A 24116-nucleotide genomic window follows, 5' to 3' on the forward strand; every position below is an offset into this window, starting at 1 on the left:
TACTCAGCAACCAGACTCACAGTGTGTGTATGTATGAGGCCTTTAACCCTTGCGGTCCAATGTTATTTTTGGAATTCAAACAGTCTGGTCCAAATTAATTGACGGGATTGAATGTTGAACTTTTTAATGTTCTTATTGCTCGACATTGGACCTGCTCCTAGCATTTGGTCTGTCAAGTCAGCCTCGAGGTTGGACTGAAAAGGGTTAAAGTCATCAGATGTTCGTTTCACCGAGTTCTACTTGATAGCAGTACATCTCTTTTCTTTCAAAGCTATTTCCTGTCCGTATTCATTACCTAGGAACCAACCCTTTCTCAGAACTAGTAAGTATTTGACTTATTTGAAGACTAAAAATCTGTACATATAAACATCATGTTTATCTGACATCAAAACAGGTTTGTAGTGTTTATTGGCTGTGCATTTCAGTGTTTATGGTATTTACCTAGTAGTAGAGATAGAAAGTATTCATAAACCGTGAGATATATGTTGTCTGGTTCAAAGAAATTTTTAAACTTAAAAATGCGTTAATGTCCTTTTACTAATATATTCATGGGGATGAAATTGTTGCACTGGATGACTAGTAAAAAGGCATAGGAAATTAACTGTAGAAATCATCTGAATTAGTGGTTTTTCTGAGAGATGAATCAATAATGAGAGGTTTTAAAAACAATAAAAAAACCTACCCACATGTCACGCCCATGTTAGCTGAAAGTGAATTGCTTGGAGGTATGGTAATTAGAGAAAAAGAGTCAGGAAATTTGAGTTTTAGACTTGATTTAATCTTTTTTTTTTTTTTGTCCCTCGTGCCCCCCCCCTCCCCCCTCCCCCCCCCCCCCCCCCACACACACACCCAAAATAATGTTCCCAGTGTCATGGAATATTTGATCAAATGATAAAGTTAAAAGTCAAATACTAGTTCTGAGAACCAATGTGCATTAACTTCAAAGATTATTTTAATTGTTCTTTCTTACAAGTAAAGATCTAATATTAATTTGATTATTATGAGCAGCAAACTACAGTTACATAGAACTGAATTAGGTTGCTTGGCAACATCCTATAATCACTAAGAATTTAATATAAGATTTTTTTTAGTTTATCCTCACCAAGGATATTTTTTCCATTGATTTTTTAGAGACCGATAGAGAGGGAAAGAGGGGTGAGAGAGGAAACATCAGTGTAAGAGGCACATCAATTGGCTGCCTCCTGCACACACACCCCAACTGATGCTCTAACCACGTAGCAACACCAGCCAGGGCTTAATATAGGAGTTTGATAATTGTCAGGCCCCAGGATATAGATGGTAGATGTTTTGTTTTTAAAATTTCAGATTTTATGCAACATAACACATTTTGGTGTATTTCAGTCCTAATTTCCATTCATTCACAAAAGCAGTAAATTGTAATAACTTCTCTATTTTTCCCAAGGCACAAAATGAAGATAACAACAATGTCAAAGTAAAATTCAGAGTTGAAAGAAAAAACTTCAATATGGGTGAATAATAAACTCCCAGCTTGGCCTTTGAACCTAGAACTAATAAACTATATTTGTACTGTGGATTGAGTATATCCTGAAACAAAAAGCTGGAAATGGGCATCCACGGAAGAAAAGCCTAGGAAGGAGGCTTGGCTTCAAACCAAAAGGCCATGAGTCTCAGGAATGATTTTTCCTGTCCCCCTCAGCATTGCATGAAATTGCTGTAGGTGATCATGGATTTGAGATAGGGGTAAAGAGATCTGGATTCTACACATCATCAAGTTCCTCAGTTATTCTCAGAACCCAGGTACTTTAGTCATCCCCAGTCTTGAAAAAAAAATTGCAATATTATTGTGTAGTTTTACATTTCAATTTAACAGAAGTTGCTAGCATTTTCTATTTAAGAGCCTGTTTCCCAATGAAAGGACTCCTGAAAGCACCCTGAAGATATACCCTCTAGTGGTCGGCAAACTCATTAGTCAACAGAGCCAAATATCAACAGTACAACGATTGAAATTTCTTTTGAGAGCCAAATTTTTTAAACTTAAACTCTATAGGTGGGTACATTGTTGTTAACTTAATTAGGGTACTCCTAAGGCTTAGGAAGAGCCACACTCAAGGGGCCAAAGAGCCGCGTGTGGCTCGCGAGCCGCCGTTTGCTGGCCACTGCCTACCCTATCATTGCAATCATTAAAAGTTCTTAGGACTCTTCACATTTGTTTCTCCTACCATTGTCCCCTTCCCATCTTACAGCTGAAAGGCTTAAAAACACAAAATGCCAGAAGGTGGCAGAATTAAAGATGTGCTATTGGGGCAAATTACACAGTGGCGACCTGTCACATTGTTGAGATAAGTGCGTGATGAAAAGGTGGGTTACTTCCATAAGGGGTCTATGGAGAGAGGTTCTAGGAGATGCGCTTGTGGAATGCGCGGCTTGAACGCTGTGTGGCTCCAGCTGGGAGGTGCCAGCATCTGGCTGCATTCAGCGGAGGCCTTGCTGAGCGGCCTCCACCTGCTGCGGGCGGGGCCAGGGCGGAGCCAAGATGCGGAGGGAGGTGTGACGCACCAGAGACTCCGACCGCCGCTCGCTGCCCGACCCCCAGCGAGGCCCAGACCCGCGGCAGGCTCCTCTGGCCCCTGGGTGAGTCCTGCGCTGATGCCGGACCGCCTGAGGCCCCCGCACAGACCCGAGGGTTCTTCGGGATGGGGAGTCGGGAAGGGCGTCCTGAAATCTTTGAGCTGGAGGCTGGGGGCAGACAAAGGATGGGTTGCGGGGTTAGGAGGTTCGGCTGCAAGTACGAGGGAAAGAGTACCCAAGGAGGGGATTGTGTGGTTCGTCAAATCAGACCTGTGTTGGTCGGCGTGTACAAGAAACAAAGCATCCTGCATTCGGTGCAGAGGAGGGAAGATGGAGATGGCTGGCGCCTGGCATCTGCCTCTGGCCTTTCTGTCGGAACGGCAGGTTTTGCTCGTTGGGGAACAGGTTTTGTATCCAGGGGTGGCTAGAAAAGGCCTTTTTCTATACAGAAAAAGATAGGGGTTATGAATGTTTCCATTTCAGGGGGAAATGCATAGAGAACGTAAAAAGAAAGGGGTTGCATGGCCCCTGCCGGAGCATAGGTCAGCAGCTGCAGAGGGAAGCTGCGTGAATGTTCGTCCCCTGTTCTGCAGGCCTCAGGCTCTACTGACGCCAGCATTTAGGACAGCGACTCCCCAGATTAGTTTTCTCCCTCTCGCCTGTCTGTCTTGCCTCTCATCACTCACTTGCCTAGATTCTAAGCCCAGAACCGTGAGGTAATATTGCCAACATAATAAAACAATGTAGGGGTTCTGTGCTGGCATGGCTCCAGTCCTCCTTACAGGTGTTCCCACACTTCTGCTCACAACGATCCTACAAGCCAGATGCTTTTCCATCCCCTTTTTGCAGAGAAGAAAACTGAAGATTTTGCCCCAAATCACCCGATTTTGCATGTGACAGAGCAAGCTTGCCTCATCTCCCCTTCCAGGTTGCAGGGCAGACCTGAGCGGTGTGTGTGTTTCATTCCCTCTCAGGATCTCAAATGTATCAGATATTTGCTAAGCTAAAGTGCTCCTTCCACCACTCTGGCCTTCCTGGGATTCTTTACCACCCGTGTCTTCCTAACTCCTTTCTGAAACTCCCTCCCATCCCCCCAGACTCAAGATGTCCCTCTCCCTTTCTCAAAATGGAAACAAGTTAATTTTTGTTGTTTGTTTTAGTAAGAGGAAGAGGGTGGTAGGGTGAGGGGTGCTGCACAGCTTGCAGGGAGCTGCAAAGAGGAGAAAAGACGACTGAGAACTGCCGTTCCTGGCTGACCTTCCCAAGAAGGCTCGTCAGAAGGAACTGGCTCCTTGAGCTGTTTTGTTTGTTTAACACCTTCCCACAGCAGATGTCCCAGCTGGAGTGGACATTTAAGGCAAAAGCAAACTCCTAGAATTTCCCCTCTCTAGGTGGTCCTCAAATTAGTACTTCGCATGATAGCATCATCACAGTTGCCAGCTGGCCGATGGATACAATTTGATCTGATTTCTGCAGGTTAAAAATGGCCTCCAGGATGGTCTCCACCATGCTATCCGGCCTGATGTTTTGGTTGACATTTGGGTGGACTTCAACATCTGCCTATAGCCCGCGGACCCCCGACCGGGTCTCAGAAACGGACATGCAGAGGCTGCTCCATGGCGTTATGGAGCAGCTGGGCATCGCCAGGCCACGGGTGGAGTATCCAGCTCACCAGGCCATGAATCTCGTGGGCCCACAGAGCATCGAAGGTATGTACAGTGCTCCCCACTTTGAAGTTGCCATTAGTATATGTGAAGAAACTCTGCTTCCTCTCTCCGTTTTCCCTTTCTTCTTACCCTACACAGCATATATGCATATATACATCCACATGAGAATATAGGTCCTGTGTCAGCTCTACAGAAAGACTGGCACCCAGCCCAGGTCTTCGCCCATACTGATCTCTCTGGGAAGTTGTGTTCCCAGCTGGCTGCTTATAAAAGACCTTCAAAGTGTAGGACCTGCAGGCTCCGATTTGGTTCTTAGGGATGACGTCATATAAGCCCAAAAGAGCCAAAAGAGGCACTGATGTTAAGTGTTGATGGCAGAAACTGTTCAAAAATATTTAAAACTATAACAAAATGTTAATTAACTTGTTTTAATGTGGCAAGACCATTTCTTCCCAGAAATTTTCTGTCTGGCAATGTGGTTGTAATACTTTTATTAAAAAGCAGCACTTTGTTGTTTAGTGACTTATTTACAAAGGAAATTGGAATCTAGCTCTCAGGAGAGGCCCCTTCTTTCCATGCCTTGCTTTGTGTCCTCCCTGGATCGGAATGATCTCTTTCTCTGCTGAGCTGGAGCCCTAACGCAGTAGCCTGGGTACTGTAGTAGGTTAATTGCTGGGAGTGGGTCCTAAGGAAAAATGCAAATTATTTCCCTGAGTTTTCTCAGAACACACACCCAGCAAGTGTACTCCCTGTGGATTATGATACATAATTTTACCTGAATTTTTAATTTTCTAAAAATGCTTTCTACCATGGGGTCCTGTGAATGCTGTGGATATTGTTGACATACAATTCTCGTTTCTGGCTTGTTGCCCATAGTTTGAAGCCATTGAGTAATACTAACTCTGTGGAGTTCTTGTCTATTTAGGCTGACATTTAAATTGTGGAATGGATTGACATGGATGATGTGAATCAATAAGCATAGCAACCTAGCGAAGGGCTTGAATCATAAAGGGCTTCATGCCATCTGTCGCTTCGAGCACCCCTATACCTTTCAGACCAGCTCTTTGGAGACAGTAAATATGTGCCCTTTTAGTGCAGTAAGTGCTAGGTTAGTCACCCAGCCGTTGTCATGGAGAAGGCTTTCTGAGTTTCTATTAATACCTGAGGCCTGATCATCGATGTAGAAAAACAGCGGCTTCTTGGCATCAAAAGCCTGTGTGAATCTTGAGCCTCATTTTCTCCCCTGGATAGCCAGCTATTTAGCAGCCAATATATGCCAGGCGCTGGGCAGGAGACCGGGGCAGTTCTGCCCTAAAGATTCACTTTTGGGGGCTGGGAGGAGGATAGGTTATCACGATACATCATGGCATGTGTTTTGTAGATGAACAGATAAGCTGCTGCCTTGGAAGCAGAGAATAGTAGTTTATTCTGCTTGGAAGTGGATTGGGTTGTCTGTAAGGAAATGCTTCTTTGAAGAAGCAACATTTGACCTGGGTTTTGAAGTTTGAGTAGGAGTTCATCCAGGAATGGCAAGTGAAAAGGCATGGAGATTTGAAAGAACATGGATTAGGACAATTCAAAATTAATCATTCTGTTTCTCTTATTAACCTTGGGGCAATGTGAGGTCATAGCCATGTTAGGTTCCCCCTAACAGCGTCTGTGCAAGGGATGAATATCGGCTGGTGTTTTGGTATTCTATTACTGCTCCAAATTATCACCTGAACACAATAGCCACTTATTATCTTGTGGTTCCCACTGCTCAGGAGTGAGACATGGGTTTGCTGGGCTGCCTCTGTTCAGAGTCCTAGAGGCTGAAGTGAAGGTATTGACCAGAGCTGCAGTCTTGGCTGGAGCTCATGTCCCCTTCCAAGCTCTGTAAGATTGTTGGCAGAATCCAGTTTCCTGCTGTTGTGGGACTGAGGCCCCCTTTTTCTTGCTGACTGTTGGCTGGGGTCCCTATCCGTTCCAAGAGGCGACCCTCAAGTTGTAAGCTGCATGGTGACCCTCTCACAATGTGGCTTACTTCCTCAGAGGGAGACTATGCCTTTAATCTAATTATAACATAATTTAATTATGGGAGTGACTGCCATCCCCTTTGTCATTTTTAAAAAATCTTTATTGTTGAAACTATTACATATGTCCTCTTTTTCCCCCATCATCACCTTTGTCATTTAACTAGGAATCGATATCCCATTTTATTCACAGCCCACCCCCCCCTCAACACACACACCACAATCAAAGGCAGAGGATTCTGTAAGCAGGTACACCAGTGGGTGGGCATCTTGGGAGTCATTTCAGAATTAAAAAGGAATTGAAATAAAAAGGCTGGATGTTTCCCAGCCCTGAGCCTTGCCATTAATTCATTGGGTATCTAATAATTATTCAAATGAGTGTAGTACTGTTTCAACTCTTCTATTTATTTGCCTTGTTTCTGTTCAGACATTCACTCATGCTAATTCCCAGGCTTCTGACAGATACATGGAATATCTTTTATATCCCTTCCAACATCTATTTTAGGATTTTATTGTGAAGGAGCCAGTTAGAAAAGTATCTTTTCTAATTTTAATAGAACCATATACATCAGTGATGGCGAACCTATGATATGCGTGTCAGAGGTGACACGCGAACTCATTTTTTTGGTTGATTTTTCTTTGTTAAATGGCATTTAAATATATAAAATAAATATCAAAAATATAAGTCTTTGTTTTACTATGGTTGCAAATATTAAAAAATTTCTATATGTGACACGGCACCAGAGTTAAGTTAGGGTTTTTCAAAATGCTGACACTCTGAGCTCAAAAGGTTCGCCACCACTGGTATACATAATGCATGTATTCTGGTGTGAATTTTAACATACATTTAACATAGACTATTACCAAGGATACCTGGCTTTAAATATTTATTAGTGATGTGAACTTAAGCAAATTATTTAACTTCTCTGAGCTTTTATTTAGCTTGGGGGTAGGACTTGGGGAAGCAAAAGTAAAGTTTTAGCATCCATGACTGCTTACTGGGAAATCATTTCTAAATGAATCATCCTCACTTTAGATGACAATTACTGGATCTTGAGTTCCTTGCAGGCAGGGCTGTTCATTGTCTAGTCCATAGCACATAGAAGACAGTTTCCTCTTATTTTGTCTACTCCAATTAATTCACTGTATGATCCTTAATCTCATTATTGAAGATGCATATTATCCCTCAAATGTAGTATTATAAACAAACCTTTTAGTATAGCAAATAGTATCAGTATAAATTGCCATTAGTCACCGAGGTCATATATCCCATGAAAAAAATATTTCCTCCTTAATCCATGTCCCTTCCGGTTACTGCAACATTGCCTGCTCCCCTTCACAGCGACCTTTTGACACATACTGCCTGTACTGCCTCCCCTCCCAGTTCTCTCCTAGTGCATTGTAGCCCACTGTTCCCACACTCCTTTGTCAAGTATCTCTTCTTTTTTAAAACCAGTTATTTATTGAGTTTTATTTATCTTTATTGTTGAAAGTCTTACAGATGTCCCCTTTTCTCCCAATGACCCCCTCCATCCCACACCCCACACCCCACACCCCAAGGAGTATTTCTTGACTGCCAGGCATGCTTTTCGGTACTGAGGAAATAAACACGAACCTCAGAGATTTGGCAGGGCAGAGGAGACATAGCCCTTAAATAAGCAAATAAGTAAAATATAGAATAAATCAAATGGTTATAAGTGCTATAAAAATATAAAGCAGAGGAGGGGGTGGAGGAGATGACTTAAAATAGGGGTGGGGGACTCCTCACTGGGAAGGTGAGCAAAAATCGGGGAGTTGGGAGTGAGCTGTGTGAGATATGGAAGGAGACACTCCAGGCAGAGGAAGCTGCATGTGCAAGACAGGAGCCCCGAGGAGGCCGTAGTTGCTGGAGACCAGAACTCAGGGGAGACTTGATTGCATAGGGTCTTACAGTCCTATGTGGGATGGGCCTTCCTTTAGAAAGGATCGCTCTGAGGGCTGTACTGAAAATATCCCTGTAGGGAGGAGGTCTGGGGTCAGGCCTTGAGTCAGGAGGCTATTGGAAGATCCAGGTGAGGGATGTACTGGCCTAATAGCTAGCAACTCGGTGAGGCATGTTCCATTCTGGGTATATTTTGAAGTTAAGCCAACAGGATTTGCTGGTGGGTTGCAGGTAGGAACTGAAAGAAAGAGAAGAGTCAGGGTGACACCAGGATTTTGGCCTGAGGGACTGGAAAGGGGCAAACTGAGGAAATTCAGGGGGAGCCCGCTACGTGAGCAATTCAAAGACAGAAAGGGAAAATGGAGTATATGACATTCTGAGCTAAGGTGAGGCGAGGTGCCTCAGGGCTTCAGAGCGTCAGGGCAGGACGGTAAGGACAGAAGTTCGGTAACTAGTAGTTTGCTGTGCCATACAGATGGGCAAAAAAGGTTATCTCTGATCATCTCTTATCATGGGCAGGGCCCCTAATTCAAATTCTTCTATGTGATTAAGGGGGCTGGGCAGAAGTTTCTCTTGAGCCTACAGTCTCTGTTGCCATTAGCTCAAGATAATCTGCAAACCACAGAGGCATATCCTGGGGTGACTCATTTGGAATCCCTGCAGTACTCAGTAAGACTGAATATATGAAATCAGGGGAAAATAAATATATCTAGAGGCAATAAGTATGTAAATACTATTTGACATCTGGAACTGTTGAGACATTTTTCCTTTTAGTTCAAGGAAAATATTCCATTTCTATTCTGTTTTTTAAAATAAAGCTACCTAGAAAGTTTTGCCAAGAGCTCCGTGATATTTGCTTGCTTACTTTGACTGTGACCCATCACCATGGCGCAGCATTTGTGCCCTTCATACAGCTACCCATTGAGAAACAGGAAGGACTATTTGCAATTCTGGAACTAAACCAGCAGGGGGCCAACTAGGCCCAAAGTATATCACAGGATTCCTGCCACCCGGTAGCCAGCCTCCTGGTTGTTACTTGCTTGCTCTAAGGCAGTGGTTCTCAACCTTCCTAATGCCACGACCCTTTAATACAGTTCCTCATGTTGTGGTGACCCCCAATTTCATTGTTACAAATTGAGCATAGTGATTAATCACAAAAACAATATGTAATTATATATGTGTTTTCGGATGGTCTTAGGCAACCCCTGTGAAAGGGTCGTTTGACCCCCAAAGGGGTCGCGACCCACAGGTTGAGAACCTCTGCTCTAAGGTGTTCTGAGGAGGAAGCATTTACCAAAAACATCCAGAGAGGACTAGGGGTTATTTTTTATTTCTCCATAGGCACCTTACACATGACTTGGTAAGGAGCATTTTTTTTGAAATGTAAAACAACACAAAATAAAGACAAACAGGGAGCAACGTGGTGTTTTATAGAGGGAAAAAAATGTGCTTTAAGAGCAAAGAGATCTGGGGTTGAGTCTTGGCCATGCTAGTTGCTAGCTTTGGGTGAGCTTGGCAACTTTCCGGAGCTTTACCTTATCTATAAAGTGGGCTTCCAGCCCACGCTCTCACAGCAATGAGTGGGTGCTGTTAGTAGTAACTGAACTGTGGGCCCGCCACCTCTCACTTTGGAGGTTATCCACAGTACATGTTTAATCATTTTTTAAAAATATATTTTTATTGATTTCAGAGAGGAAGGGAGAGGGAGAGGGAGAGAGAAAGAGAAACATCCATGATGAGAGAGAATCATCGGTCAGCAGCCTCCTGCACGCCCTCCACTGGGGATCAAGCCTGCAACCTGAGCATGTGCCCTGACCCAGAAAGGAATCTGGACCTCCTGGTTCATAGGTCAACGCTGAACTGAGCCACACTGGCCGGGCAGTGCATTTTCAGTCTTTCCCCTGACACTGGTTTGATGACTCCTCCGGTTAGCCATACAGTTCACATGTGCTTCAGTGCACCTGTACTGCAGCAGTGCCTCTTCCCTGTAGCTGCTCATTGGTCCCTGTGGCACAGCTAATGGTGGTTGTATTATTATCCCCAGAAACGAGTAAAGCCGCTGGGGCCCCAGGGATTGATTCAGAGAGCAGTTGCTATGGGATAGAGACTCTTGGGAGGCAGAACTGGCTCTGCCGAGGTTGGTCTTTGATGAATCCAGTCTGAAATGTGCTTGTCTTCAGAGTATTAACAGCCTCAGGTAAAAGCAGTTCTTTCCTTCGTGCCACTGGCTCATTTTTGTCACTAATCTAGGCCACCTGAGATCTAGCTCTGCGGTAACACCAGGCATCGAACCACTGAGACAGAAATTTAGGAATATAGGCATTTGATGGTTTCAAATAATTTTAAATCTATACAGTCAGTTCTCTGTATCCATGGGTTCCACATCCACAGATTCAACCAACCCATGGATTAAAAATATTTTCTCAAACTGTTATGTTGTTGCCAATGTGTACTATGTAGTTAGGCCTATGAAGGTTGTGTCTGCACTGAACATGGACAGACCTTTTTCTTGTCATTATTCCCTAAACCAAGCATGTCAAATTCAAAGGCTAACACAGGCCAAATAAATGAAGCATGTAGCCCGTGGGCTGTGAGTTTGACATGCTTGCCCTAAACAATACAGAACAACAACTATTTGTATAGCATTTACATTGTATTAGGTATTATAAGTAATCTAGAGGTGGTTTGAAGTATATGGGCGGATGCGTGCTGGTTACATGCAAGTACTACACTTTATATAAGGGACTTGAACATCCACCGAGTTTGAGCATCCACGGGAGTCCTGGAACCAATTCCTCATGGAGACTGAGGGAACGCTGTATTGCCAAACATAAAAATACCAAAATTCTTTTTTTATAACACTGACTTTTGGGACTCAATTATTTTATTTCAAAACAAGGAGAACTGAAATTATTTCCTTAATAAATACAAGTGGAGAAAGAGTCCTTTGTAAGATAAAGCCTATTTGAAGGGGTGGATGCTAAGAAGTCTCTACTTAGCCAGCCTTTGGCCTTGGTGAAGGAGCTGCAGTGCCTCCAGTTTGCCACAGGGGGGCAACAGTGCTTCCCTTTTGAAGGTCGGAGGGTGGAGAGATTGCAACTTGTTTCTGGCTGGCCTCTCCCTGCAGTTGAAGGAAGGAGTAGGGCTGACTCTTGCCCCAGGTATCCGGACTAAAATCTGTGTCTGGGCTGTCCCCATCCCGAGGAACCAATGAGAGCTGTGGGTTTAAGAGCTATCTTTGCGTGGGCCAGGGCCTCCAGTTTGCCCATGCCCTTTGGGGTTCTGTTGAGCCCATCCTGAACTCAAACCCTTAAAGCAAAGTCCCTGGATGATTTCCAGTTTTCTTTCTTGGGAAGTTGTACAGATGGTGATAAGAAATTGAAAAGGGATAGCAGGAGGTCTGGGTTGTTTTTCTGGGAGGAGGCAGAATAGGGGGATGAAATGATGACTTGTTTTGTGTTGTGTTTAAGGTACTGGGGCACCCAGGTGTGGGGATCCAGAGAGCACTGAGATATACAGATACAGGGGCGATGCCTGGGAGGAGGGAGAGGTCTGGGAGTCATCCCCATGCTGGTGGTGGCTGAGGCTACAGGGATGGACGAGGTGACCCTGCTGAGTACCAGGAAGGGGAGCAGAGCACCCAAGAAAAAGGCCTGGAAGACTCGGTGCATGGGACCAGGTAGGAGAATCTGGAAAGAAAGACTGGGAATAAATGAGAACCAGAGAGTTGAAGTGCAAAGAAAACAAGGAAAGAGTTTCAGGAGGGGGCAGTGGTCACCATTGTCCAAATCAGCAGAGAGGTCACGTGAAATAAGAACCACTGGGGGTGACGTGCTCACTGGGTGTAGCCACACGGAAGGTACTGGGGGCTTGGATGAGACTGAAAGCCCTGGGGGGCGGTGGGGCAGAGGTCACACGGCAGGAGACAGAGAAAACAAGATGTAAAAGTCTGTTACCTGAGTCTCCAGGTCAGGAGGAAAAGATAATAATAGTTTCAGGAGGCTGGGGTGGGGGTGGGGGGGTGGGAAGGAGGAGAGGATGATGTAGAGATGAAGAAGGTTTTGTTTAGGTTTTGCTTTAGAGAGTTAAACTTGACTAAGTGCTCATTGGCAAGAACCAGTGGGGAGGGAGAGTTGGAGATGTGGGATGAGGAGCAGTTGAGAAAGTGGAAGAAGTTCCTGAGGAGATGCGAGGGGATCAGCCCCGAGCACAGGCCTGGCGTTTTCCAACACTGACAACGAAGGAGAGGCAGAAAGATGTGTCTGGATGCAGTCAAATTCAGAGGTTTGTGCCTTAGTATTTGCAGACACACACTATATATATTTTAAAAAATATTTTTATTGGTTTCAGAGAGGAAGGGAGAGGGAGAGAGAGATATATAAACATGAATGATGAGAGAGAATCATTAATTGGCTGCCTCCTGCACACCCCCCACTTGGGATGAAGCCCGAAAAACCTGGGCATGTGCCCTGACAGGGAATTGAACCATGACCTCCTGGTTCATAGGTCAGTGCTCAACCACTGGCCTGGAGACAGGCTATATTCTTTTTTTTTTTTTTTTTTTTTTTTTTAACTATTTTAAATATATTTTATTGATTTTTTTACAGAGAGGAAGGGAGAGGGATAGAGAGTTAGAAACATCGATGAGAGAGAAATATCGATCAGCTGCCTCCTGCACACCCCCTACTGGGGATGTGCCCGCAACCAAGGTACATGCCCTTGACTGGAATCGAACCTGGGACCTTTGAGTCCACAGGCTGACGCTCTATCCACTGAGCCAGACCGATTAGGGAAGGCTATATTCTTTCAAGCTACCTGCTCAGAATTAAAATATGAATGAAATGCAGTCAGCCTCACAAATCTCTGTTCTTTTGTATGCATATCATATAACTTATCTATGTTTTTTGATATTTTAAAATTTCAGACAACTGATTTTAACTTTTTATGAATGTAATTTAACTATTAGTTATTTGCTAATTATATTATAAATAACATTACATAACTCCTAGATATCTTGTAAAATGTAATCCAAGTTGAAAAATCTACAGTGTCATCTTTGTCTACTTTTAACTTCTTAGCAATAAATGGTTTAGTGAGACATAAACCAAGAACAAAAATGGAAAATAATCTTAATAATCTTAGTGTACATTTTAAGTGACTTTGCAACAGTCCTATATAATAAAAGGCTAATATGCAAATAGACCAAACAGCGGAACAACCGAACAACTAGTTGCTATGATGTGCGCTGACCACCAGGGGGTGCGCGTGGAGCATGGTGGGTGTTGGCAGCAGGCGGCAGAGTGCAGAACATGGTGGTTACTGAAAATTCTTTACTTCTGTGCACTGCGGTCCCAACCGGCTCTTGCACCTGCTGCCGGCACTGGCCTCGCTCACACCCACTGCCAGCGGCAGAGCCACTGCTCACACCCACTCCCGGCACTTGACGCTGTTCCCGCTCAGCACCATCAGCGGGTGCGAGTGGTGGCTGCCACCCCCATCACCCCTGAGGGCTTCTCCACCTCCCCCTGCTCCTGAGGGGTGATCTGGGCAGCAGCTGCCGCTTGTACCTTCTGACAGTGCTGGCTCTGTTAGCACCCACTGCTGGCAGCAGCCCCAATCGCTCTGCACCATCAGCGGGTGCTAGCAGGGCCGGCACCATCAGCGCATGGGAGTGGCGGCAGCAGCGGAGAGAGCGGGGCTGCCAGCAGACAGGGGACCGGGGTCCACAGTGGGAGGGGCCGGGTGGGGGTGCGGAGGATGAGCCAAGACCCACCCCTGTGCCCACCGCAGTCTCATGGCCCACAGTTCCTTTCAAGGTGCACGAATTCGTGCACTGGGCCCCTAGTACAATATAAAATATGAGTACAGTCTTACTGTGTGCACAAATGTGAAGTAATGTGAACCCCACAAAGTAACAATTGTCAAGAGTCACAATTTCAATGTAGGAGGCTTAGTTAGTAATTATCAACAGTGCTTATTGCCTTTTAGCGGGTAAGCAGAAATGACTATCATCCTCAGTCAGGGTTGTTTTTAAATTATGTGAAAATTGAATGATGTAAGGTCTTCAGTTCATCTCTTAAATAACACGTGACTGTCTCATAATGGCAGAGAGGTACACAGAAAACCAGCACAGTCACTGAAATTACATTTACTGTGTAGCACCTGCTAATGGCTCTGCCAGGGATCTGACTCCAGGACAAGCTTGTGAAGTGCCCGTTTCCCTGCAGGCTGAAGCGTGGGTGTCTGAGCCTCAGTGTGTTATACAGAAGTCAGTAGAATCTAGATGTGCTTGTCAGGTTTCTCCAGAGAAACAACAATCTACACATATACATACACATACATCAAACTACATATATACATATATACATATCAATATTTAGAAATAAATCTATATATACACACATATTTATATATGTGGGCTGACATGTATAAGATTGGACATGTATATATCTAAAAATCATGAAGTCCATTGCCTTTAGGAGCACAGATACAAACAGATTGGTGGTATGTCTTAGGCCTGGAGGCAGAATCCCTTTTTCCTTGGGGACCGTGTTTTCCCTGAAGGCCTTCAACAGGTCGGATGAGGCTCACCCACATTGTGGAAGATAATCTGCTTTACTCAGTGTCTTCTGATTAAGTGTTGGTCGCATCTAGAAGATACCTTCACAGCAACACCTAGACTGGGGTCTGGCCAAGCACCTGGCACTGTAACCTGGCCCGGCTGACACACATAATTAACATCACACCAGAGTGGATGAGTAACGTCATACAGTGGCCTCGTGCCACTATTTTCCAAGGAAAATGATTCTCATCCCCATGGAGACAGTGCAGTGCTTTTGAAACCTCGCTATTGATTCTGGATCTCAGAGTGTCTTCGTGCACAGGGTCATGCTCCCCCACAAGTTTCTTGCCACAGATTTGGAAAGAGAAGCTCAGAGAAGTGACTTGTAGGGACGCGGCCAGTCTCTGCACGTGGGCTCAGAGCCCTGGGTTTTCTTCTGTTCTGACCAGCACAGTGTGCTGCCTCTGAGGCCAGTGGATTAAAGGGACAGACGTGGACAGGGTTGGTCTTAGACCAAATTGTGAAATCAGCTTATTTTTGTTGTTGTTAATCCTCACCCAAGAATATTTTTCCATTGATTCTTAGAGAAATTGGGAGGGCGGGGTAGAGACAGAAACAGGGGACTCATGGTCAGGCAGGAAGAAGTGGGAAGGGATATACTTTTTAGCCATACGTGTGCGTGCAGGGCGGTAATGGGGAGGGGCGGTGGCAGCGAGGAAGCTGGGAATTTGAAGGATGTCACCAGTTTCTGAACCTAAAAGCATCTAGGGACAGGAGCACATGGTCTGTAAGACTTAGAGCCCCAGGGCCTCCAGGGAAGCGACTGCCTCGCACAGCCTGTCCCTGTGCTGTAGTGCCCACAACGCCCCTCTCTCCTTGCAGGCTCGCAGGCTGCCTGGATGTGGATGTGCTGGGGGCGGCGGTGGCAGTGGGCGCAGGGTGCGCGGGACAGTCCTCTCTCTGTCGGCCATAAACTCGCACATTTGGCACCAGCACGGCTGGGACCCCAGGGGCTGGGGGTGGGTGTTTCTTCAGTCACTAGCATTAACGACATCAGACATGACGTGGGTTCATTTGCACACATCTGGTTGTGAGTTCCCAGGGGGTCGGATACTGGCTCCAGGCTCTGTAGGCTACACTCGCATGGACAGTGGGAAGCAAACTTGGCGCTGCATTTGGCCTGAACAGGGCAGCGTGGGGGTTCTCCAGGGTCCAGACGCCCATGGCGATGGCCCTTCCCACGGGCACTCCCGGCAGGCCCAGGGCGCCACGGCCCTCTCCCCCCGGAGGTGGCAGGTAGTCCACGCACCCCTCTGCCCTGCAGAGGCTGGTGCCTTCCTGATGCCCTCCTGCTGGTGCAGCACCCCTCAGGCCTGTGCCAACCAGCCCCTGGCACGTTTCCCTCCCAGCAGCAGGGACTGTGGACCTGCCGGGGACTTTTCCTTTGCCAAAAGCTACCAAAGGCGCCTGTCGTTGTCTGAACTGAACCTGTGGGTCTTTCTCCTGTCTTTTTCTTTCTTTTCTTCTTCTTTTATTTATTTATTTATTTATTTATTTATTTATTATTTTTTAAAATATACTTTATTGATTTTTCACAGAGAGGAAGGGAGAGAGATAGTTAGAAACATCGATGAGAAAGAAACATCGATCAGCTGCCTCCTGCACATCGCCTACTGGGGATGTGCCCGCAACCCAGGTACATGCCCTTGACCGGAATCGAACCTGGGACCTTTCAGTCCGCAGGCCGACGCTCTATCCGCTGAGCCAAACCAGTCTCGGCATCTTCTTCTTTTTTTTAAAATCCTTAAGCAGATGATGGGAGGGAGCACTGTTCAGTTTGTCCAGACTCTGAGTAGTCCTTGGTCACTGGAGTGTGCAAAACTATGGCAGCCACGCAGGTGCTACTGCCTGGAAACGTCTCTGAAGGGAGGAGGGTCAGAGAGGCTTCTGGCGGCAGCATGCATTGCACTGACTTGGGAAGGATCTCTCCCCGCCCCCCGGGCCACCCCCCCCCCCCCCCCCCCCCCCACCTCACTGTCAGTGAAGAGAGGTCTTGGCGGCAGTAGGTTCTCATTTAACTAGGTCTGTCTCCAGCGCCCTGGAGCCTGGTCAGCGCCTCTGGTTCTTTATGGGCAGTTTTGGTGCCGGTGGGTCTGGGCTGTGACAGGCAAGACGCCACTGCTACAGAGAGTGGTCAGCTCAGGAGATCCAGGCCTGTGACCCGAGTGTAATGACCAGTCCAAGTGCAGCCCTCTCCGCGTGCAGCCTGCCTCCCTCCCCTGCCTCAGTGTGTTCCCCTCTCCTGCACGGGCCTGGCTCCAATTCAGGCACAGGGGCTGCGAGGGCACTGGTGGGACGCCGCCGCTCCCCGTGGGGCCCACTGTTCTCACGTGGAAGCAGTTGGGAATGAGGGCAGGCTGGGGCTAGAGTTTTGCTCTCTCTAGATCGTTACTATTTTCTGTGAGCAGATTTATAAACAGTGGAGGGGAAAGTGTGGGAAACCCAACTGGATGGATGAGCGCCAAGTCAATCCTGTGTGGCTTTGGCCGCTGGTGAGCGATGCAGGCAGGACACCTATGCTCACGTCCTCTGGTTCCCTGCCCCCACCTCCCCAAGCAGCCTTTCAACCGCAGGGTGCACCCAGATGGGCAGGACAGATCACCTCTGTTAGCCCAGTACTCAGAGCATTTGCCTTCCCGAGTGCTGGGCTGTCACTATTGTAGACCCTGATTCATTTTTCATCCTATCAACCTGAATATTAAAGTTCTAGAACCTGGAGGAGCATATCAAAGCTTACTTGACTCCAAGATTATATTTGAAGTGAGTAATTAAGATGTAATTAAAAGATTAGAAAGCACTGTTTTATAATACCTATCCTCCCCCTCCCCTCAAGAAAGAATAGTAGTGTTCTTTCTTTAAATGTGGCTCTAGGAGAAGGGAACTGATATTTATTTTGTAAATATTATGTGCCAGGCAATATATACATGGTTATTTTGTCCTCAGAAATGCTGTGGGATGGTTCCCTTTTACAAGGGAAAGTTGAGGCCCAGGGTTGTCCAGTTGGGGAGATAGGATCTAGATTTGGATCGTGTGTGTGACTATAGAGCAGGGTTTTCTCTCTCAGCACCCTGGACACTGAGCTGAAGAACTCTCTGTCTAGAGGCTCTTCCTTGGTCTCTGCCCGCTTGGTGCCAGGAGAATAACCAGAAATGTCTCCAGATGCTGTCAGATGTCCTCTGTGTGGCCACATCGCCCCCCTGTGGAAAATGACTGTTCTGCAGGCTTTATTTTTCCTGTCACTGCACATTTGGAAGGAAATGTGAAGTTACCTATAAAAGGACTATAGGTGGTATGGATTACTTCTGTGTGTAGTATTTTTTCTCATTCATTCTCTCTCTCTCTCTCTCTCTCTCTCTCTCTCTCTCTCTCTTTCTCTCTCTCTCTCTCTCTCTCTCTCTCTCTCTCTATATATATATGCAAAGTGCCCCCTCGGGAGTTTGACCAGGAGACAGGGAGTTCAATCGCTTACTATGATGTGTGCTGACCACCAGGGGGCGACCAGCTGCGGGGAGGGGGGAGGGCACTGAGGGAGCGGCGGCGTCCCACCAGTGCCCTCGCAGCCCCTGTGCCTGAATTGGAGCCAGGCCCGTGCAGGAGAGGGGAACACACTGAGGCAGGGGAGGGAGGCAGGCTGCACGCGGAGAGGGCTGCACTTGGACTGGTCATTACACTCGGGTCACAGGCCTGGATCTCCTGAGCTGACCACTCTCTGTAGCAGTGGCGTCTTGCCTGTCACAGCCCAGACCCACCGGCACCAAAACTGCCCATAAAGAACCAGAGGCGCTGACCAGGCTCCAGGGCGCTGGAGACAGACCTAGTTAAATGAGAACCTACTGCCGCCAAGACCTCTCTTCACTGACAGTGGGGTGGGGGTGGGGGGTGTCCGGCGGGGGGGAGATCCTTCCCAAGTCAGTGCAATGCATGCTGCCGCCAGAAGCCTCTCTGACCCTCCTCCCTTCAGAGACGTTTCCAGGCAGTAGCACCTGCGTGGCTGCCATAGTTTTGCACACTCCAGTGACCAAGGACTACTCAGAGTCTGGACAAACTGAACAGTGCTCCCTCCCATCATCTGCTTAAGGATTTTAAAAAAAAGAAGAAGATGCCGAGACTGGTTTGGCTCAGCAGATAGAGCGTCGGCCTGCAGACTCAAGGGTCCCAGGTTCGATTCTGGTCAAGGGCATGTACCTTGGCTGCAGGCACATCCCCAGTAAGGGGGCATGCAGGAGGCAGCTGATCGATGTTTCTCTCTCATTAATGTTTCTAACTTTCTATCTCTCTCCCTTCCTCTCTGTAAAAAATCAATAAAATATATTTTTTAAAAAAAGAAAGAAAGAAAACACCAAATGTCAAAAGTGGATATTTCTAGGGGATGTGATTATAGGCTCCGTTCCCTACACACTGTCACAGCACTTCCTGTAAATGTTGGGCCAATGGGGCTGCTCTCTCCATCTGTTCATAAGAATCTTGTCTCTCCTGCTAACTATGAGTTTCACCTTTTAAGAAATGTCTTCATTTAGCAGGCAAAAAATGGCATTTCATTGTTTTAATTTGATTATCAACAAAGTGGCCGTCTTTCCATCTGTTATCTGCCTGTTGCTGTTCTGCTTCTCTGAAATAATGAGTTGGATTGCCCTTTTAGTAGCTCTAATTGTGTCCACCCACTTTATGATTTGCTATTTCTCTTTTTCACAGCACAGGCTTATAGGCAGTAGAGGGAGACCTTGGGCAAGAGTTAGGGGAAAGAGATGGAAGGGGGTGCTTGTATATAAATTGGAGATGAACTAAACTAGAATTAATTGACCCCTAAAGTTGGAAGAGGATAAGAGGGGAGAATGGCTCCTGTTTGAGGTGCACCAATGGTGAGAGGAGGTAGTGCAGAAATATCTGGTCATGAATTTCCCAGGATGGCCACCAGGTGGTGCCACCAGCCCAGGGTGAATTGGTTTCTCTGGTCTTGGAAGGCAGGGTATTAGTGGTCAAAAGGTGAGTGAGGTGATAAGGGGCTGAGTGCCACCACACATATAGGACATTTACTAGTTGGGCATTTGTAACTGACCTGTCAATGTTCACAAGTTAGCATGGTGTGTGTGGAGGGAGGAAGGGCGGGGGGCGGGGAAGGAGGTTAGGGCTGGTTTAAAAAAATATATAATAGTTTTATTAAAATATAATTCACATATTAAACACTTAAAGTCTACAATGTTTTTTTTTATTATATTCGCACCACTACAATAAATTTGAGAACCCCATTCCCCTTAGCCATCACAACCCCCCCAACCTTTATCCCCTTACACTACCCCCAGTTCCCTTTCCCCAGACCCTGACCACACTCATCTCCTTTCTGCCTCAATGACTTTGCCTACTCTGGACATTTCATGTAAATGGAATCATTCAATAGATGGTTGGATTTGGGTTGTTACTTGCCCCAGGCAAGACGCATCAGGGCAGTTGGATAGACTATTCCAAGCGCTGTGACGTTTTCAGGCTTCTTAGGACAGAGAAAACTACCTAGAACAGCGATTACCTGACCTGATAATCAGGATGACCCGGGAAGCTGTCAGAATTAAAGATTCCTAGCCCCAGTCTCTCCAGGAATTTAAATTTTGAAGTTCTGGAGAGTCACTGTTTGGGACCTTGGTCCCACTCCCCAGGGATTTCTGATCATCGTCTAGCTATCAGCCAAGTTATGGAGAAAAGGGAACCTGGTGTTGGACGGAGGCAGGCGAAGCGCCTGGCCTTCCCCTGGAGACGGGCTTTGTCAGCTGCGGCTTCAAACCTAGGGCCGCTCGTGGGGAAGGCGCTCTGCCACGTGGACCTGCTGCGACGCTGGCTCATGTCACAGTGTCCTCTTTGACTCAGGTGACAGCGGTGCATATTTGAAGGCCGTCAAACCAATGGCAGCAGGCAGGCTCATTTCCTGTTCGCCTGGCAAACCTCTGCAACATGGTATAGCGGGAAGAACTCGGAGTTAGGAGCCTGATGCCTGCCGGAATATTCTACTGAGTACTCCCAGGGCTGTGTGAGCACCCGGCGAGAGCGGGTGTGAGAGGCGGCCCGCTGCACAAATTAGGGCGTTGGAATCACGGACAAGATGGCACCGTGGAGAGCTTCTTCCCTCCCTGCCTCCTTTCCCAGGAGAGAAGACTGTGGTCCCAGAGGGGAAGTTCCTCGCTGAAGTCATAGACCAGCAGTTGCTAGTGCAGTCAGGCCAGGGCCAGGGTCAGACCATCTGCCTCCTCTTTCCTGCCGCGCCTCACTCTTCAACGTCTCTTCCATTTGGGACCCGAGGAATCCTATCCAATCACCTTTCATTCTTAGAAGTTAGGAAGTGCAGGCCTAATTGGTCTGTGGTTACCGAGCTGGTTGATTTATATTTGCTTTGGATGAGTAGGAGTTAAAATAATGACAGAAGAAAAATCCAAGATTGCATTTATAGGTGGCTTTTCAGAACAGCCCAGAGCAGATCCAAGTTTTGTGAGGCCAGAAGCTTAGGCAATTTGGAAACCCTCTTTAAGAAGAAGAATACAAAATTACAAATGCAGAATTAGGTCCAGGGCCTTGGAAGCAGTCTATGCAAATGAGGGGCCTTGAATCTTAAGCATCATTCACGTTGCTGTAAATCCACCTCTGGGAACAGTAATCCCAAAAGTCCTAGTCATGCATGTTCCGCTAGATTCTTTCATGTGTATAAATACCATGTGTCCTGCCGAGAACCATTTAGTCATCTCCAGTTGCACGAATGGAGGCCATTCTGTTGACAAATATGTATCAAGTATCTGCTCCACGTACAGAACACGGATGGGACCCGGAGAGGTAAGGAAGCAATGGTTTAATCAAGTGCGTGATCATGGGCACTGACACCAGTCATCCTCCCCACTCTGGTCTGGGCCAGCGATGCCGAAGGGAGCCAGCCTCTCTGTGTGTCTCCGGTTTTGGTCTCACAGAATCTTCTTCCTCTCACAGTCCTCCCTCTCTCAAACGGGGAATGGACATCAAATGAGTAAGACCCTGTGGGGTTTCTGGATGAAAAAAAATGTCAAGGTTTAAGTAATATATTAGCGGTTATGCCCCTCCTACCTTCCCCAAGTCATTTTAAATCGCTGCTTTGAAATGAATTAAAAGTACATTTATTCATCAGGAACACTTTCCCCCAAAATGTGCCTAATACTACTGAAATCATTAGAATAACATGAATCATTTCTATACATATTCTCAAGAAATTAATTTTATTTCCATTTTGGTAGGACAACATCTTCACTCAATTCTCTTCATTTAAACACTCACATTAGCGTTAACTCCTGTATTTAACAACAACAACAAAAGCCACGTTTCTGCCACTTTTTAGAAGGTAACATGAGGTAGGGATATATCTAGTTTAGTGGAGGGTGCTTTGCTGTTTGCTTTTGTTTTGTATTGTTACATGCCATTTTATTGAATTCCTGTGGAGAAGTGAGGAGTCAGACCTATGAGGGTGTAAGTCCCTTGAGGTAAAACCAAGCAGTGTTTTGTGTCTTATCAAAATTTCCCTTCCCATTGGAGGGAGAAATGGCTGAACCCTCCATGTCATCCTAATAAATGCATGTTGGTTTTTGTTGTTTGTTTGTTGTTTTGAATTTTGAGAGTTTTCATTTGAAGGTAAATCTTAATGTCATTAAAGTCACAAATATGCTAATTTAAATACCCAATTCTATGTATCTAAAACACACATGGCAAACATACAAATATCCATTCTCTCTGCATGTCAGAGCCAACCAAACGCATGTTGTTTTTCATGGCAGTTTTACTGGCCTCCGGAGCCCAGCCTTCTGCAGCATTGTAGCGCGAAGGGGCATAGAACCCTCCGGAGAGGTTAGCAGCATCTCCCGGAAGCGCAGTGGGAAGGGTCCCGAGCTGGTGGTTGGGGGCAGCCGGGATGTCATAAGCAATCCCATCGCTCGTGTGTCCCTCCCTGCTGGAATCCTGGATTTCAAACATCCTCACAAGCTCTTCCTCGGTAATTCCAAAACTCTGAACAAATCAACCGTAAGAAGAAAAAATAAACAAATATGCAGAGGAGCTGAAAGATATTTAGGATGTGGTTTTAATTAACATTTTTAAGTTTTCCTTCTCAAAATCTTATATAACCCATTAAATATGAAAAAACCAAACCTCTAAGTAGGAAAGTGGTCAAGGCCATTGCCATTAGAGATGTTGAATTGTATAATAAACAGATAGCTTATTTGTTTTTCTTCTACGTAACACCAAGGGAGTTGAGGCATTGCTGTAGCTTTAAAACACTGACCGGCTGTCTGTTGAATTAGGCGTATGTTGGGATATACCACATAAGATGCAGATACATCCTCCATCAGCCTGTGAGACAGTGAACCTGCTTGCTGTTGTACAGCTTCTAATAAAGGAGCTACCGGAGAAACACACCCCGTGGGCACTCCACTCCCCACACTGCCCGCGGTGGGTTGGAGCCATCTGGCGGCTGCCTGCAGTGTCGTTACCTTGTGACCACCCTGTTTGCCAACTATCCAGGGCCGTTTACCTCTGTTCCCGCTCTGCGGGCCCTTTGGCTATTTCTCTGTTTATTGACACCTGAATCCAAGGGGGAAAAAATGAACATGTAGTAAGTACTACGTTTGTACCAGTTAATCTTCTCAAGGAGGTATTATTATCACCTCGTCTTACAGAGAAGGAAATTAATAGTCAAAGAGGCCAGACAACTTGTCCAGGATCGCATAAGTAGGAAGCTTGTGCATTGTAAACTGGCTGCCACTGAATGTTTGCCAGATTCCTGCAGAAAGCCTTCCAAGGACTATGTTATTTTATCTGTCCTCATACCAACCCCTTAAGATTGGCATTACTCATACCCTCGTTTTATAGATGACGTCATACAGCTAGTATGCTGGAGCCAAGATTCAAACTCCAGCACTCAGACGGCAGAGCCTGCACTCGCGCTCACCGGGCCAAGCCTCCTCCATGTACTTGGGCTGTCCCATAGGGAGACCAGCCACACGTGGCCACTGGACACTTGAAATGTGGCCGATGGGCTCTACGTGTAAACTACACATCAGGTTTTGAAGGAAATACAAAGAAAAGAAAAAGGATGTGAAGTATCTCATCATTCATTTTTTAATATTAATTGCATGTTAAAATTAGAATAATTTAAATATATGGGAGTAAATAATATAAATTCTTTTATGTCCCCCACTTCTTTTTATTTTTTAAATTACTAGACAATTTAAAATTCCCGGTGTGGCTCAAGGAGCAGACTCAGCGGGCACCAGAGCCCTGCTGAAGGAAGGCCTGCTCTGTGGATTGGGCCCCTGCACAGCTGATCCTCCGCTGTGGTTGCAGCCAGT

The 24116-nt window shown here is 46.2% G+C and overlaps 1 protein-coding gene across 4 annotated transcripts in view; it reads left to right on the top strand.

The window, feature by feature from the left end:
• Window positions 1–2502: 2502 nt before the first annotated feature.
• SCG5 (secretogranin V) overlaps window positions 2503–24116 on the top strand; it is a 61031-nt gene continuing 39417 nt past the window's right edge. For 2 of the 4 annotated variants that reach the window (XM_070425463.1, XM_070425470.1), the window contains exons 1-2: window positions 2508–2613; window positions 4027–4259. In XM_070425463.1, the coding sequence (XP_070281564.1) occupies window positions 4034–4259 (226 nt within the window). In that variant the 5' untranslated portion in view covers window positions 2508–2613; window positions 4027–4033. Of the gene's footprint in view, window positions 2614–4026; window positions 4260–24116 lie in introns of all 4 variants that reach the window. The other 2 variants (XM_070425478.1, XM_070425487.1) reach the window with 2 other exon arrangements.

The sequence above is a fragment of the Myotis yumanensis genome, unplaced genomic scaffold (assembly GCF_028538775.1).
Source record: "Myotis yumanensis isolate MYYU_CA2020_CCGP unplaced genomic scaffold, mMyoYum1.0.hap1 SCAF_1, whole genome shotgun sequence".
Lineage (NCBI taxonomy): Eukaryota > Metazoa > Chordata > Mammalia > Chiroptera > Vespertilionidae > Myotis > Myotis yumanensis.